The sequence below is a fragment of the Toxotes jaculatrix genome, chromosome 15 (genome assembly GCF_017976425.1).
Source record: "Toxotes jaculatrix isolate fToxJac2 chromosome 15, fToxJac2.pri, whole genome shotgun sequence".
Classification (NCBI taxonomy): domain Eukaryota; kingdom Metazoa; phylum Chordata; class Actinopteri; family Toxotidae; genus Toxotes; species Toxotes jaculatrix.
The window spans coordinates 2,445,029-2,463,717 of record NC_054408.1 but is presented as its reverse complement, the minus strand read 5'-3'; the positions used below and the strand labels follow the sequence as shown (position 1 = coordinate 2,463,717).

The 18,689-nt window shown below is 44.0% G+C and overlaps 1 protein-coding gene across 1 annotated transcript in view; it reads left to right on the top strand.

Annotated features, from left to right (window-relative positions):
* Nucleotides 1-18,689, top strand: part of plcl1 (phospholipase C like 1) — a 71,702-nt gene that overhangs the window by 31,150 nt on the left and 21,863 nt on the right. The window contains exons 2-4 of the mRNA XM_041057407.1: nt 17,720-17,794; nt 17,887-18,174; nt 18,288-18,581. Of these exons, the coding sequence (XP_040913341.1) occupies nt 17,720-17,794; nt 17,887-18,174; nt 18,288-18,581 (657 nt within the window). The remainder of the gene's footprint in view (nt 1-17,719; nt 17,795-17,886; nt 18,175-18,287; nt 18,582-18,689) is intronic.

The following is an 18,689-nucleotide window of genomic DNA, read 5'->3' as shown; positions in this document are numbered from 1 at the left end:
AGTCGCGCAGTAATGAATCCGTTTAATGTGACACCGCAGATTACCTGCTGAGACGACACGACCTGCCGCGGCCGCCGCTGACCGGCCTGTCCGCATCACTCGGTTACGACGGCATCTCTGGCCTGAGTGTGTGTCTGTGTGTCACTGTGTGTGTGTTTCAGGATTTCATGACACACTTCCAAACCCACCGCTCCACTAACCTCCAGCCCATCTCCTCTCGCCTCAGCCACTCTGCTTCCCTCAGTCTTTTTCTGTCGCCACCCCCCTCCCCCGTCCCTCCCGCCCTGCTGTCCTAAATTCTATTCAGGCAATAATAGACTGACATTTATCATAATCTGTTTCTTGCTGGCTGTATCGCTCCCTTCCGCTCTCTTGTCTCAGTTTTACCACCACCTCCTCCCTCCTCACTCTTCTCTGTCCCCTTTCTCATCCCACGGTCCATCCGTCCATCCGTCCCTCCTCATGTTGCTGTGACTCCTCACTTGTCAGATGCTGTGGTGGTTTGAGGTGCGGATCCCTGCAGCTTCTATCTGGGGAGATTAACTGAAAAGATGATTAACTCAGATCTGCTTGATTAGCATTGCCTCCCTTTAATGAAATCCAGTCGAGCACAAATTGCACTGTCATGCTTTAAGTCCTAAGAGGGAAGGCCTCCGCGGTGTTATAACTCAAACCAAACCCTTCTGGGTTAGGTTGTTAAAAACTGTAAAACTCAGTTAACTTTTTGTACCTTAATGCTTCATGTTCCAGCTGCACTTGTTTGTGTTATATTCGAAGGCTTGATTTCTGTTTCAGTACACTGTGGATAAATGACCTTCACCTGAAGAATGTACCTGCATTTCACTTAAAACCTGAAAACATTTCAGGGGAATGCTGTAGCTTTTCAGATGAACTGAAACCTCAGTAAGGCTCTAATGAAGAAGCCAGACCGAGCACCTCCACATAAAACCTACATTCATCAGTATTTTTTTTAGCGAAATGACTCATTAATGTGTGATATCAGAGAGAATTCACATCCAACTCTGCAGCTCTGCTGAGTTTTCTTTTTTTCCATTGTTTTGGTTTTGTTGCTGGCTCAGTCTCATCTGCTCTTATTTTCTGCAAACCAGCTCTGATCCACTGTACTTTAGCACCAAATGCAGAAAGTTGTTATTTCTGGCAGAAGTTGGAGACCAAAGCTTGGATCAGTAGGAGACGGTCTGCACGCGTCTTTACACAGCATGCAGCTCAGCCCAACAGATAATCACATCCAAAATGCACCAAAGCAACCAAAACACTGGAACCACATCCCAGGATCAAGTCTGGTACCAGAACATCAACGACATTTGTCTCCCAACAGTAAAACTCACTGACAGAAAACACACTAACAACAGGCAGCTTTACAATATGGATCTCTATTACAGCTTTTATTTTTGTAAACATTCATTATACACACATGTATCTGCAGATACAACAGCACTAGTCAAACCTGTCTTCCACATTTGGCCTCATATTCTCATCCACATCTCACCTCATTTCCTCTCTTCAGTTCACCTGGATAAAATCTTTTTTGCGTCTCTGATCTGTCCCAATCTGTCCCGATCTGTCCTGGCTGTTCAGACATCCAGCTTTCAAAGGAAGAGACTTCTGATCACAAACTTTCCACCTTCATGAGGAGAAGAATTCCTCTGTGGGGCTGAGGACTGTGTTTGTCTGGGCCCGTGTTTACTCAGAGAAACCTATATGGCATGAAATTGAAAAACACCATCACCTGTGTAGGAGCTCTTCTAAAATGGGAACCAGCTGTGGCTGGTCTTCTCTGTTTTTGTCTCTTTTTAGATGTGTCTGACTCTGTGAAGAGTTCAGAAGACGTGGACTCAGGGCTGCATGATTCAGCAAGAGCTGGTTCTTGCTGACGCTGAGTTCTTCTGCTGTAAATTGCACTTTTATTTGATTAATTTCCAATGAAGCAAAGCTGCTGAATCCTTCTCACTTCTCTGTGGTGTTTGTGTGGGTTACATTCACAGTCATACTGGTGAAACCTTTTGAGAAGAGATCCGAGCTCCGGTCCAGGCTGTAATTTGCCTGTGGCTCATTGTGTTCTCTAATGTTTTCCAAGCATGAGCAAAGACTTCAACATCTGACTTCTCGTACCCATAAAACCTGGTGTTTTACTGTATGGTCCGGTCCTGTCCTGTCCTGTCCTGTTCGTGCGTGGTTCTGATCACCTTCTTCTTGTTATTAACCACAGAGAAGTTTTCTTGCAACAAGAACAAAGTCTACAGTTTCAGGCATTTCTGTGTGGTTATTAGATGCTGCCTGGCAGTGATTAAAGGAAAAGACAGAACAAATCATGGGTCTCAGAGTTCAGAAAAAACGGCTGCAAACATGCTCAGCGTCAGGCTGCTCTTACAGTTCATCAGCAGAGAAATCTGAGCAGATTAATCTCTGAACAGAAAAACTGCACACAGCAACAGCTCGGTGAATTTTTAATCATTAAGTTGTAAAATGTTTATTAAAGAAACATAATCTGAGTTAAAACAAATCAAACCAAGAAATAAAGAGAAATAAATTACAGTTATATTTATTTCTTTTTTTCTGAATGTATTGACTGATTTATTTAGCTGAAGAGAACAGAATTAATTGGGTTTTCTTTGTGTTTCCCTGCTGTCCAGTTCAAATAAATCTTCCATGATTTTATTGTGCGTTTACTTTCACAACGGTACATGTCGCTTGTTCTGGTTATTTTACAAACTGTACTAATTATATTTTTTTTTCTTGTCAAGTGTTAGGAGCGTAGGAGTGTGACTGAGCGTAGGAGTGTGATTTTCAGATTCACAATCAAGGCTTGAGCTTTTGTTGACAGCTGGCAGATACGACCTTATGAATCATTATGAATGTACAATGCAATGACAATGGCTTCTGTCTCTGCTTAGGTAACAACCTGACACTTCAGCCAATCACAGCACACACACTTCAAGTCCTTTCATTCCTAAACAAAACAAAAAAAAATTAAAAAAACAAACACCTGTAATTTTTAGCATCACAAATCACTGAAAGTCATTTTTCCTTCACTTCAGGCGTCTCAGCTTCAAACTCACACACGTTTTAAGAATGAAATATGGGTTTGGTTTGACTGTGTTTCCTCCTCAGGCCTTAATCCCAGCCCTTACTGCTGTTACTCTTATTTATCTGTCCAGCTGCTCCCTGTTCTATCTCAAGGCCATTTCCGTTTTTCCCCTTCTATCTCTGTAATAGTAATGGTCATCGTCCCCTCTCCTCACCCTCCCATGCTTTTTCTCACTTGTGTTTTTGTGGTGATAATTCAGTTGCAGTGTTAAACAGCAAAAACAAACTTTGGGTTGGGAATTTGTTGTTTAAACACGATTTTGGTCCTAGAAGTTGGGCTTTTGAAGATGTTTCAGTAGTAATCATTTTTAAAGTGATGTTCTCCGTCTCTGTATTTTCTTCTCGTCCTCACAGATGTTGTGCAGTCCTGTCATTTAACGTCAGCTTTACTGACTCCATACATCGTTTCTGTCTCTTTCCATCTGTCTCACTCGGGCACTGACATAAAGAGTAAAAACTTTTTCACAGTTGTCTCCTTTGCAATAAAAAAAACCCCATGACACTCTTGACTTGTGGGATTCATGAAGTTTTATTTGAATCTTGATCCTAAACTCAACAAAAGTCAGCCTGTATTGGCTGTAAATACCTGAAGCACGTGCTGTAGGATGCAGCTGCATCAGGCACTGTACAGAGGGCAGCTGGCTCGGTGTGTGACCTTGTGGATTCATGTGACCATAAATCCCTGAGCTGTTTGTGTCAGTGCCCTGCTGAACCACGCTCTGCACACCTGGCACCATGATTAGCGCGGCTCTGCGATTTCAGTGAGATGTTGTTTTGGTGTTTGTGTTCAGATTTTCGTGCCATTTACTTTTACTTCTGGTTGTGATTCACCCACACGGAGTCAGACCACTACTGATGATCATTTTCTCCATTGATTGATCTGCTGATTATTTTCCACATTAATCGTCTGATCTATAAAATGTTGCTTCCGTGAAGCGTGTGTACAGTTGTCTTTAGGCCTGTTCACACCAGTGTATTAAACGACAAAATCTTTTTTTGTGTTCAACTTCAGGAAAATGTCACGCAAATTTATACTGTTGAACAAGATCAGTTGATAGTTTGAGGAAATGGAAAGTCAGAGTCCAAAATGGAGGAAGCACTTTCATTTAACCCTCCTGGTTTGTTTTCAGTTATTTGCGGTAACCAATGGTACAAACATGTCTTAGGAATAAACCGTGTAGTGGCAAAGATAAGGAGCTTTCATCCATCTCTAAATAACATGACAGTAAACCCTGAGAATAAGATGCCAGGACAGGAGAGAGACTGGTCCTGACAGAGCAGCGTCTCCGAGCTGCTAACAAAACATATTTCAGTAAAATACGAATGTCACTGTGACACTTTCAGTCTCACGTCTTTAGTCTCACGTCTTTAGAAAAGTTTCACATCCAAAAAGTACCGTAGTTTAGTGTATTAAATCACATGTAATAAAGTAATATTCCTTATATGAGGAACTCACACAGCTGAGCTCCACTGTAATGCGCCTAAGTCAAAAGCCATGCTCAGATTTCATACACATAAATGCAAGTGTTCAGACATAAACAAGGCAGGTTTGTACTACAGAGGTTTGAACTACAGGCTCGTGGGAATATTTTGTCTGATCCTGTGTGTTTTTAAATGAAATGCACACACAGCTGCACGTAGCCATGACTTTCCAAACTCCGGGAACCCACGTGAAAATGACGTGAGAGCAGAGGTGGACACGCAGATGTGACGAGGAGATTTCGGGCAGCGGGAGTGAAGCGCTGTGTCCTGACAGGGTCTCTGCTGCAGCATCCGAGCTCTGACTGTTTTTACACAAATTATCAGAGCTCAGATACACGTTTGTTTGCGGAAACCCTTTCAGGCTCAAGCGCTCACACAGGAAATGGGTGTGACGCTGGGTTGTACAGAGACAGACACACACTCATTTACAGTGGCACGCACACGCAAATGAGTTTTTTTTCTTTTAATCTCTGTTTACTCTCCTTTCCTCTCCTTTCCTTTCCTTTCCTTTCCTTTCCTCTCCTGTCCTTTCCTATCCTTACCTCTCCTTTCCTTTCCTTTCCTTACCTCTCCTTTCCTTTCCTTTCCTTACCTCTCCTTTCTTTCCTTTCCTTTCCTCTCCTTTCTTTCCTTTCCTTTCCTTACCTCTCCTTTCCTTTCCTTTCCTTACCTCTCCTTTCTTTCCTTTCCTTTCCTCTCCTTTCTTTCCTTTCCTTTCCTTACCTCTCCTTTCCTTTCCTTTCCTCTCCTTTCCTTTCCTTACCTCTCCTTTCTTTCCTTTCCTTTCCTCTCCTTTCTTTCCTTTCTTTTCCTTTCCTTTCCTCTCCTTTCTTTCCTTTCCTTTCCTTTCCTCTCCTTACCTTTCCTCTCCTTTCTTTCCTTTCTTTTCCTTACCTCTCCTTTCCTTTCCTTTCCTTACATCTCCTTTTATTTTCTTGTCTTTTTCTTCTCTCTCTGTTTGTTGAGGATAAAAAAAGACAGTTGAGACTATTACATTTTCATTATCCCATCTAGTGTCCTTCACCTGTGGTTGCTAGGCAGCGGCAGAAATCGTATTGAAAGTAGAAGCATGAGATCAACAGTGTGCATGTAGACCACTTGCATGTGTGTGTGTGTGTGTGTGTGTGTACTTGTATGGCTGTACAGTGTGAGGACCGGTTTGAATTTTAACCTACTGAAGTGAGGACATTTTGACCGGTGTTCACTCACCTTAAAATGACTGTTTGAGAGTTAAGACTCGGGTTTAGGACTCGGGGTTAGAGGCTAGGGACATCTATCTAGTGTCCTCACCAAGATAGATGTACAAACGTGTGTGTGTGGATACAGTGGCTTCAGACAGCCGTCCCTTCATTTTTCTGTTTCCTGTGTTGTAGATCGAATTGTAAATGGCTGATAATTAATCTAAACTTAATATCCTATAATGAAAATGAAAATGAAAACGTGTTTTAAGATTTTTTTGCAAATTCATTAAAAATCAAAAACTGAAATCTCTCATTTACTAAAGTGTTCAGACTTCAGACTGTGGTCTGAACCTGATCTGAGTCCACCTGTGGAAAACTGAACTGATTGGACATCATTTAATGAAGGTGGTGGCAACGTGACGCTGTTTCAGAAACAGCCAAGACCACACTGGAGTGGCTTCAGGACAAGTCTCTGTCTGTCCTGAGTGACACAGCTAAAGTCCAGACGTAAACCCACATAAGGTCTGTGGAGAGACCTGAAGATGACAGTTCACAGATGCTTCCCATCCAGTCTGACAGAGGCTGAGAGGATCTGTCAGGAAGGATGGGATAAACTGCCCAAATCCAGGTGAGCAAAGCTTGTAGAGTCTTAGCCGGGAAGAATGGAAGCTGTAACTGCTGCCAAAGGGGCTTCAGCAAAGTCCTGGACTACAGCTCTGAACACTTTTGTAAATGAGAGATTTGAGTCTTTTATCTTTAGTAAATTTGCCAAAAAAATTGTACTAAAAACTCATCAAATCAAATCTACAACACAGTGAAGTGTGTGAAGCGAAGGAGTCTGAATAATTTCAGAAGCTGCCGTGTGCTGGTTGCATAACTGCCGTCTCAGCCGGTGCTGGGTTTGTCTGACAGACTCACTGTTTCACACACACACACACACACACACACACACACACACACACACACACACACACACACACACACACACACTCTGACACTGTTACTGTACATTTCTCCATTCATCATACGTGACCCACATGTGTTGTTGAAATGCATTATGCATCAAGATAAACCACATGAGATGCACTGTCTTGGTTTAATAGCCTTTATAGTCAATTATTCAAAATAAGCTTTTTCCTCCTCCTTCTCCTCCTCTTCATCATTCTCCTCCTCCTCCTCCTCCTCCTCCTCTTCATCATTCTCCTCCTCCTGCTGCTCCCTCTTCATCCCTGAAAGATTCATCAAGCCATTTACTAAACATCTCCTTTTCAGAGCTGCCATCCAACTGTCTCCTCTGCCCTCCCTCCCGTCCTCATCTTTGTTTTCATGTCTCCTTCCCTCACTGAGAGCACGAATAGAGCACTCAGATGTCAGGCCTGTTTTATTTATTTATTTATTGTCTTTGTCTCTGTGTCTGTGAGATACCTACCTGACCTCCTCTCTGCTCCTGCTCTTGCTTTTCTCCCTCCGTTCATTTATTTTATTTTTTCCCCCTTAAGGCTCGGCTCAGGTTTCTCCACCACTGCTTTTTTCGTTCTCTCTCTTCCTTTCTCCTCTTCTTCCATCTTCTCTCTTCTCCATCCCTGCCTGTCTCCTCATCTCCCTCTGCCTTCTCCTTTCTTAATCTCTTGTCACTTTGTCCTCTTTCTCTCCCCCCTCCCTTTCTTTTTCCTTCTGTCGCTTCTCCCACTTTCTCTCCCTCCTCTTGATCTCAGTTCAAGCTTAATCTTCCCTCCCTCCTCTCTCTCTCTCTGTCTGAGAGTGTGTGTGTGTGTGTCTGTTTGTATTTATCTGTGCATGTGTGTAGATATCAGTCGAGTCAGAGGCCCACCAGAGAAGCCGGGAAGCTTTAAGCTGTTACATAACAAATGTCCTCTTGACTTGGAAGTGTGTCATTGCTTTGGATAAAGGCCCCTTGTGGCCACCGCCTAAAGACCCCTCCAGGCCTCCCCTGATAGCACAAATGCTAGGACGGAGCAATGGAGGACGAGAAGAGGAGGGTGAAGATGAAGGACAGACAATAAAGGGGAATGGGAGAGAAGGAAAAGAACAAGAAAAAACGAGAGAGGAAGGAAAAGAGAGGAGGTGATCAACAAGAAGAGGCAGACAGAAGTCGGAGAGGAAGCAGAGGAGGGGATGTGCCTCGTTTAGTGGGTCAGAGGGGACGATGAGCGGAGGGATTCAGGAGGAATAAAGAGAAATGGAAAGAAGGGAGACGGAGCAGCACAGACAGGAGGAGAGAAAAGGCTGAGGCAGATTTAGAGGTTAAAGAGGTGAAAGAGGGAAATTGTCTGGACATGAAGAAGAGGACTGTCCTCTGTCTGAGTGGGTTTGGTTTGTCCTCTGGTGTCACAGTAGTTTAATTTACGTGCAGTGTTTTGCAGGAGGCAGCGCACATTCTCGGCTTCTGTACAGACAATCGAATGTTCAGACACAGGCTGCTGGACGGCAGGGAAAACAATGCATCTGCTTACACAGCCTCTGTCAGACGTGCACCTTTTTATGGAAATCTGAGGACAGTTCCACATGTTGGCATCACGTCTGAAAAGAGCCGGAATCACCAGCTCGGTTTCCAAATGTGGCACAAGGTTTAACAAAATCTCTTCTTTGTGTAAATGTCATGTCTGACTGAAGCCGTAAAGCTGAGCATGCACTTTTTACACCTACAAGTTCTAAGCAGTTATAAACACGTTAGATACTAATATCATGTGTGAAATCAGACTGTGGATCTGATCAGACTGACCACCTGATCGTCCGAGAGCCAGAACACGACGTTATGTCGTTCAGCTGTTTGAGCACCTCACATCTTATTTTAACCAGTGGTATTGTTTTTTAAGTTGTGTGTGTGTGCGTGCGTGTGTGTGTGTGTGTGTGTGCGTGCGTGCGTGCGTGTGTGTGTGTGTGTGTGTGTGTGTGCGTGCGTGTGCGTGTGTGTGCAGGGAATCAGCCAAGGTGAAGCAGAAAGCCCTGTTGAAATCCATCAGAGACTCTCTTCATTATTTGAGGGCAGACGGGCAGAAAGCCAGAGAGGAGCCAGACCCTGTTAATGGTGTGTGTGTGTGTGTGCCTGTGTGTGTGTGTGTGTGTGTGTGTGTGTGTGTGTGTGTGTGTGTGTGTGTGTGTGTGTGTGTGTGTGTGTGTGTGCGCGCGCGCAGTGCTGTGGTGCAAAAGGCCTTTGATTGAAATGTCCCCATCAGCTCTCCTGTCCTTCACAATCACCTGTGCAGCGTGAGGCCAAAGCTTCACCGACACCCAAGACTCAGAGCAGCAACAGAACATCAGCATCATACCTTTTTTTTCTTTGAATACACAGAGACATAAAGTGGTTACAGGCCTCCGTGTTCTGACTTTATTGGAGCTGTTGTGATTCTAATTGGTTTGAGATAATCATTGATCGTTTATATTGATAAGAACTGAACTGACTCTGTCGGCAGAATCCAAACTATGCAGGAAGCAGCAACCGTACCACACAGAGCTGCTGCAGGAATCAGAGCTAACACACACACACACACACACACACACACACACACACACACACACACACACACACAGGCACTTCTGGTCATGATATCAATTAATCATTCTGGTTGTCCTCAAAATGTTTATTCGATTTTTATCCTTTCTGCTTCCTGACACTGACTCCGCTTCTTGCTCTGCACACTCTGTCTCATCTTTCACTAAGTTCCAGCAGTGCACAGTGTCTGTGTGCAGTTTAGCATAAGAGAAGGTAAATCAGGCTTAAAGACACACACACACACACACACACACTGGCAAAAGGTCTGCACTGTCCTCTGACTGTCCTGATGGACTGTTTTCAGCATTTGGAAGTCAGAGCCTGTTTTTTATCAAAGTGCTGAAAGTGAAAATTTCGATTTACTGTCTGTGACAGATCAAAGGAAAAACTCAGTCCTACTCACAAAAAAACAAATTATTTAACTTCTTTTGACTTAAAGATGTTCTTAAATGTCAGAGAGTTGGCAACGAAACAAACGAACAAGAACAGAATCTAAACGTCTTGATGTTCTGCTCAGTGTGGAAATAAATTCTCCTTATTACATTATTTCACTGGTGTAACTCGTCCACCAACAGCACAAGCCAAAATAAAAAGGTGACTGTCCTTCAACCCTTTTGTTCAGAGAAACTCCGTAAATCAGAATGAGTCGAGGAGATGCTGAACCAAAGGTGGTAGAAATGTAAGGTGTCTGAACCAGTTCTGTGTCTACAGCTGTTATCGTGATATGGATCCTAAAATATTTGCACAAATAGAATCAGGAGACTTAGAGCTTTCAGACGTACAACACATCTAAAGTAAAACTTGTATTTTAAAAGGTTTTTCTTCTGTTACTCACTGAGATTTAAAGATTTCACACAAATAAAATGAACTTACTGAACAACACAGTAAAAACTGTACAAAATTATACAAAACCGACCAAAGGTGAAAACAGTCACCGGACAGGTCAACACTATAACTGCATACGATACATAAATAAAATACATAAATAATCCTCTGAGTTGAATAATTAAAGTGAAGTGTAAATGTCAGCCATCTGTGTGTGTGTGTGTGTGTGTGTGTGTGCTGTCATGCTGACCGTGATACACAGCAGCCCGTCCTTTGCGGTGGATTAGTGGCTGTAAGACTGTGGATGCCGACAGCAGCACAGTAATCTATTGTGGTAATCTACTGCCAATGTGCCGCGGGATCATTAGCCAGATCATGGGATCGGATTGGGACTGGATTTATGCAACTGCCAGGTGTTGGTCTGTGTGTGTTCAGCAGTCTGTGTGTGTGTGTGTCTGTGTGTGTGTGTGTGTGTGTGAGAGAGAGAGAGAGAGAGAGAGAGAGAGAGAGAGAGAGAGAGCGTTACACACAAGGTTAACAGGTTGTACTAACAAGTCGGTCAATGGATGGAAACACTGAGGCAGGGAGCAGGCGCAGTGTGGGAGCGATGAATGAGCAGATGTGGGTTTGACCTGTGTCGCAGTTGTAAATAGATTTTTACATTAATGTTCCATTGACTCTTTGAGTTAATTTAAGTTTAGCCATGTGTGTTACAGCCGTTGAAGGTCACTGTGCAGCACAGGGGGTCGGAGTAAAGCCTCCTGTCTGTTGTTAATGGTTTGCAGGACATGCATACCCACATGAAAATGCTGATCTCCGGGGTTGAATGCAACCAGTTTGTGTGTTTTAGTTTTAAAAGGACCCTGAGTGTTGTGGGATTGGACCTCACTAATGCTCTTGTGGCTGAATGAGAGCAAATCCCTGCAGCCAGGATCCAAAATCTTGTGGAAAGCTTTCCCAAAAGAGCGCAGGCTGTTATCGCAGCAGATTAATACCCGCGGTTTGTCGGCATTTTGGAGGCGGATGTGGCAATAAAACCTCACTAAACTAAATTCAGATTTGTGCTGTCTGATGACGATGTAAATGAAATACTGATGAATCTAAATTTTTGAGCCATTTTCATATCGAGCGTGAAAAATGCTTAATCAAGCCTTAATCAGAGCTTGCCAGTTCGTTCTCAAGAAACGTCTTTAAGGCCAGAGACGACGGAGGGAAAACAGCCTGCAATCATATCATATTCATTCAGGTCGTAATTCATCCGTGTCCAGATTTAGTCCTGGTCATGTCGTTCTTCTTCTCCTCAGCCGCTGAAGTGTTTTCCAGAAACTTTTCTCTTGAGTTTGTCCTGAACTCAGCCTCAACACCTGGGCTCTGGTTTGTCCAGCTCAAACAGCTGCAGGCCGTCGAGCCTGACGGTGAGACGGCTGAGTCTGGACTCGGTTTGTGCCAAATAGACTCGGAACCAGCGCCACCTCTTTGTTAGCCTCTCAGCCCCTGATACCGCTGCTGCGTCTGGGCTTTTGTGTCACTGCGCTGACCAACATCGACCAGCATCTGGCCACAAAACCTTTTCCACTAAGCTTCTGAACAGGGTCTGTTCTTTGTTCTGTATATATATATTTTCCTGTCTGTCTCATGCAAACACATACCTCTGGTTGTTCTAGATCACAGTAATATAGAGCACAGTAATGAAGAATCACAGATGCTTGATTGTGGAGTCTATTGTGTTCACCACTCCACTGTTCTATGGTCGGGTGTGGACGGACAGATGTGGTACCTCCAGCTGTGGAGGTTCTCTTGACCGTCTCAGCGAGGCCAAGGCAGCTGAGGCGACTGTGTGAGATTCCCTCATCGTTCCTGAAGTCTCTCGTGCTGTTGTCCCACTCAGAGCTCGCGTCCCCTGAGGTAGCTTTGTTATTCCCGTGCTCTGGTTCTGCTTTTAAACAACCCGGTTCATGAATGAAGCTGAATTCTCATCGTCAGTGGCCTCAGGTACATCGACGCTGCTCCGCACTAAACCTGACAACTGTGACAATATAAACAGACATATTCATCATTGTGTCTGTACTTTTTCATAGTTACAGTGAAGTAACAGCGCCATCACAAGGTCAGACTGACATTACCCACAATCATTTGCCCCCAGCACACAGGGAGTGAAACACTCCTACATACCCTGGGTCTGTAATGACCTGACAACTAAACACTAAACCAAAAACATTAGAAAAACACTGTTGAAGACAAATAGTAAATGAAAATAACTGTAAATGAAATAACTGACTGAATCAGACATGTTGTACTACTCTCTGTGCAGGTTATACAAATAAAAGCCTGCCTTTCTCTGTGGTCATACATGTAACGGTGAACTTCTGCTGTATTGTTTGTCGCTCTTACGTCTCTGTGTGACAGGCTGAATGGTTTATACTGAGTGAAGAGCCAGCTGCTGTGACCACTTCATCTGCTGCCCATGCCTGTTCAGCACAATGACTTATTGTTCTGCATCCATTTATTCGACTGTTGCTCCTTTCTCCTCCTGCGCTCTGTGTCCCCACTTGTTGCATCTCAGTCCTTTTTTTAATCTCCCATCTCTCATCTGTTCTTTCATTCAATTTGCCCCCGTGCACTGTATTCTTTCTGTTTTTTCCCCATCTCCACTGAAGGCCATCCTTTCATTTTTAACCCATTCTCTTAATTTGTTTGTCTGACCTTTGTTGCATCTCCTCTCTTTTCCCTCCAGCTTTTTGTCCCATGTCTCTTTACCATCTCTCCATCTGTGCTGAGATTTTTTTTTTCTGCCCTGGCAGCAACTCAGTGATGTAGAGAATGATCAAATCTGAGCTAAAGAGAGCGTAGACGTGAAACAAACCAGAGAGAGGGAGATGGAGCTTAATGCAGGCTGTGGATTATAACTGATAGATTCACTTTTAGGCCAAACAGCGCGCTGCATTAAAGGCTTTACGAGGATGTGGCCATAGTTTCCTGGATGGCATCGTGTGTCATGCACCAAGATGTCGGAGTGACAGAGGAAAAATAATCACATGCACACACTGGAACCGTGACGACAGCCGCAACGACACAGCAGCATCACTAACGCAGCCAGAGAGACACACACGGGTCCATGAGTCCATGCCTGCCCCTGCCCCCGCCCCAACCCCCGCCTCTGTCCACCTAAATACCCGCTGACCTGCTTTCTCTAAGCTCGTCTGACCGGCGTCCTCGCTGACCAACTTAATAAAAAAGACATTTTGTGGGACAGTTACGTGAATAAAGGGAAACAAGCAAACAGGCCTTATGGGAAGCTCTGACCTCGTTGCCTCCCTGTGTGTTTTCGTGTGCTGGGAGGTGTGGGAATACTGGAATTGGAAATCAATATGTTTGTGTAGTGAATGGGACGAGGCAACGATTTTCAGTTCTCTGTTTCTCTCTCTCTCTCTCCATCTCATCCCATCCCTCGTCACTTTCTCAGGTGATCGTTGTGTTGTGTGTTTTGTCGACAAGATTTAAGAACAGATGGGTTTAGACTTATTTCCAAACACAAGGTTTTCTGAGGTTTTCACAACAGCAGTGGAAGAAGTAACTCAGATTCAATACCACAATGTAAAGTAAAAGCCAGGAGTTTTAAATTGTACTTAACTAAAAGTACAGTGGTTTCACTGTGTGAATATAAAGTTTAAACAGTGGACATATGGTCAAGGTGCAAACTTCATACTTGACCTTATAAAAACTCAAAATCAATACATGAATTTCTATCATGTTTTCTACATTTTTTACTGTTTGAGGTTTGACTGGATTTTTAAATTACGTCCTGTTGTGTCCACGTCTTCTGCCACAGTTTAATTAATTTGACTGTTGGACAGACAGTGTTGAGAGACTACACAGGCCCCTTAACTGTTCTAGAAAGCAAAGATGAGTGATGTTGTCCTTCCATGAGTCGTTTTAATGACAAACAACCTTTTGTATCTTATCGATAACTTCAAAGCAGCACCTTCAACTTTCCTTTCCTCCAAGACAAGTGAATCCTCTTTCCCACTTCATGTTTACAGAATCTCTCCTCAGGCTCCAGACCTGCCAGAGTTTCATGGGCTGCCTCAGGTGCCCCCTCAAATCCTCACCTGCAGCCAGATCTGTGAGAGCCTCAGAGTCAGGAAGCAGAGCTGAGGCCTGTAAGGCTTCAAATCCACCCTGCATGTTTACAGGACTCTGTGACAACAGTTACAGGCCTGGAAGTTAGTTCCCTTATAATCTGTAAATCATTGGAGTGTGTGTGTGTGTGTGTTCCAGTGAACACTCGGTGCTTTGGTTCCTAGGAACTTAACGAAGTCCTGTATAACATACAGTCACACACAGGGTGTGTTGACAGTTTAGATGTTTACTTGTTCACATTTCAGTGATGTGTTGAACAGTGTGTGCGTGGTTGTTGTCAGAGTGCGTAGGAAGTAAATTTGTCAGATTTGATCACAGGACAGAGTCGACCTTGTTAATTCATATTCTGTGGACAATAGATGGGAGCGACAGCAGGTTTTCACACAGATCTCCTGGGAGCCAGCAGGCTGCCGCCGCTCGTTCGGGCTGTGAGTCACTGTGTACATATCGCTGTCACATGAAAACAATATTAACAATAGATAAAATGTTCAGAGTGTAAACACGTTGTTGATTGTTGGTCATGAAGCTGAGTGAGAGAGGCAGTGAAACAGATCCACTGAGAGTCTGTAAACCTGGATCACCCGTCGAAGCTCAGGCTGCCCTCGATGATGATGATGATGATGATGATGATGATGATATCAGGTTACTGATAGAAAACTGTGGCCATAAAGGGAAGAACATGGGCAGCAACAAACCTTGAAACATGTTTTTGACGCCAAGTTCTGAACCTGCCATCTGCAGCCTCAGCAGAAACCCAGATTCATCAGATCCGACTGTGTTTTTCCAGTCTTCATCTGTCCAGTTTTGGTGAACCTGTGTCCACTGCAGCCTCAGCTCTCTGGTCTCTGACAGGACTGGAACCTGGCGTGGTCTCTGCAGTTGTAGTCCATCCACCTCAGGTTTGGACGTGTTGTTCATCCTGAGAAGCTTTTCTGATCAGCGCAGTTGCAGACTGATTATCTGAGCTACCAACATCACTGTTGTATGTCTGCCACGTGATTGGCTGACTGTATGAATAAGCAGGTGCACAGGTGTTCCTGATGAATGCTCAGTGAGCGTGTAACAGTCTGTGTTCGGGAGAAAGTGACAAAAAATGACATCGGATGTGTTTTTACTATGATGCACAATAAAGTGTTCTGGGTATTAAGCTGAAAAAACACAGATGTTCAAAAATCTGGACACGTTTTCATCGCTCAGCGGCTCAGTCTGTCCGTCTGTGGTTGGTGGTGGAGATTTAACATGTGCAGAGCCTCTTTGTACTTCACAGGATGTGAGTGGTTCTGAAACCTGCAGTCACAGAGAAGCAGAATACAAGTATGTAGGTGAATAATCCTGTTTTTTTTTCTGTCTGGCGTCCTGGAGACCCGCAGGCCTCTTTATGAGGCTTACTCGTTGTTGTTTCATCAGCTTGGCACTGAACAGCTTTCCCTAATTTTAGAATTTCTTGTAAACTTTGAGCTGATGATGTTTTAGATGTTCCTGCAAAACGTGATTAAATACAATGGATTTCCTACATCTGACTGATGCTGACAGTAGTTTTTAATGCTACATCATTCTTCCCCAGTGTTTCCGGCTTCTCAGATGTGAACATTCACCGTTTCTAATCCTTCAACCGTGCACTCAGTATCTTTGGGTTTCTGACTGTTGCTTAGACAAAGAAAGTCATTAACGCATGTCAGCTCTGGGTCTGAGGAAACTGTGAGGAGAATTTTCTGACAAATTATACAGACTAAACAATTAACTGGGAAAATAATGGTCGAATATAATAATAGGTAGAGCCTGACTGATACAGGACTGGTAATAAACTTGAATAGTTTTCTTGTGCTTTATCGGTCGTTACAAACGGATACTGATGCATCTGGTCAGGTTAAATCAGCCGATCAAATCCCGACCAGTCCCTGTCACTGTGCTGTATTTTATCTCATCTTACACTGTACACACACACACAGATTTACAGTACACAGCTGTTTGGTTACCCAGCTAAGATCTCTGCTTCCTGCCTCTGGCTATCTCCATCTAGTCTCAGATTGATTGGCAGCTTCATCTCTGCTCGGTGAGCAAATGTCAATGTTAGGTTCGCTTTCATTAGCGCTGCTGCATGGGATTTTCACCGAAGGCCCCAATCATAGCTCATCACTGATTTGTAATGAGCTGTGATGGTCTGAGCTGAAATGACAGAAGTAATTACATGTGGCGCTGAGTGCAGAGTTGGCCACGTCTCCTGCGAACAGGCCTTTCCCCGGATACCTCGATCAGCCCGCAGTGTTGGGTTTGCACTGATATACTGTACTGATAAACTCACTGAGGAGTATTTGCAGTAAAGGCTGTTTCCCTTCAATTTTCTGAAATGGCTTCGGAGTTAAATGGACTCGAACGTGGAAGAAAAAACACTGAAGATAAAGTGGAGGTGATAAAAACACCTACATATCACAGAATACCAACCAGCCACAGACATCCACTCACTGCTCTTTCTCGTCTTTCATACATGTTGTGAGCGCTGGAATAAAACAGGATGCTGTTAACATTTAGCTTTTTCAAATTTCCTGATTTAACTGCCACTGACTCCACTGCTGTATGTGTAAGACAATGATGATGATTGTTAATGTACCCGGTTTTTTTCGAACCTTTCTCTTTGTCACAAACTGAGCTGCACATTCGATGAAAGTGACAAATACAGAAATGACTGTAAAGCCTTGTTAATGTACCAAATTAGGAAATATTTCATGTTATTTGGAAAATGCTTGAGCAAATACTCAACTTAAAACATTCTTAAATGCTAAATTTGAAGCTTTGAGGTTCGCACTTTTCTTTTTAGAGAAATAAATGTGATTTAACAATATATATTCAAATAATAAAAATTCTTAGCCTCTGTTCTTCTCACAGAGCTTCCATCCCCACTTTTGAAAACCCTTCCTGCAAGTGTTCCAACTCACAAGGCTAAATAAGGATGTGATGATCAGGAAGACTGAGAGAAAATAAAAGCAATTCTGTCCAAATTTAGAGAAGGAGATTACACAGTGGATCGGCTCCTCTGTGCTAAAAAAGCCAAAGAGAAAGAAAAAAGCTATGAAAACACCTAAAAGCCCCAAAAATATCCAAATCCAAGCCAGAACTTAATGATTACTTATTATGAGTTTTAACCCTCAGGACCAAGAATGTTAAGGATGTGATATTAAAAACATTTGCACAGTTTGCTGCAATGATCCTTTTGTTGTACATTTAAAGAACAACACAAAGGCAGCCTCCAGTGTGGAGAGAAACTTCCAGTATACCAGCAATGTCAAGACTGTGAATCGTCCTGACTCTGATGAAAGCGGACACCTGTTTGTGAACATTTTTTCACTTTCACTTTCTCTATTTCTCTTACAATCAGTACGACTCATAGAGACCAAAGGAATGTTGAGTGTGTTGTAAAACACCTGTTCTTCTCATTTTTACCTCTCGGTCATCTGTCTTTGTCTTTGCTCAGGATCCCTCCGTACAGAAGGTGGGTGGAGGCAGGAAGAAGACTGTGTCCTTCAGCAGCATGCCCTCTGAGAAGAAGGTATATTGGAAATACCTGATTAAAAAAAATCAATGAACCTACTGCTGTAACTGAATATAGATGGTAAAGTTCTTTCTGGTTTTGCTTCCCAGGTGAGCAGCGCAGCAGACTGCCTGGCGTTCATGCAGGGCGGGTGTGAACTGAAGAAGATCCGGCCCAACTCCAGGGTTTACTGTCGTTTCTACACCCTGGACCCAGACCTGAGCTGCTTACGCTGGGAGCCGTCTAAGAAGGACGGGGACCGGGCTCGGCTGGACGTCTCCAGCATCCGGGAGGTCCGCACCGGGAAGAGCACCGAGACCTTCCTCCATAACGGGCCTCTCTCTGAGCACCTGGCTGAGGAGGCGGCCTTCTCTATCATACATGGGGATGATTATCAGGTAAGAGGGGGAGAAGCAGAAATAGGTGAATGTAATAAAGTTATTGTCGTGTTTGGATGATCTTTCTGTTCATCCATTCATCAGTAATGCTAACCTTCTATTCCTCCCCACAGTCCCTGGACCTGGTTGCGCTGTCAGCAGATGTGGCCAACATCTGGGTGACAGGCATTCGCTACCTGTTGGCCCACCCCTCTGTGATTGGTGGGGCTGGGGGAGGTGGTGTAGGAGGTGGGGGGCTCGGTGAAGGAGGGGGTGTGGCGGTAGAAGGCAGCCTGGGGAGCAAGATGAGGAGTGAGTGGCTGGCGGCGGAGTTTGCCCAGGTGGATGAAGACGGCTACGGCATCGTGTCGGAGGATGTGGCCGTCGCCACCATCTGTAAACTGTGCCCCGGCATCAAGGAAGCCAAGGTGAGGGGGCGGGGTTTAAAGTTTCACACCTTTATGCTTCATGCAGACATTAATGCTGCGTGGGGGCAAAATGATGTAACTGTGGCCAAAATTTCTGCGTAATGCTTT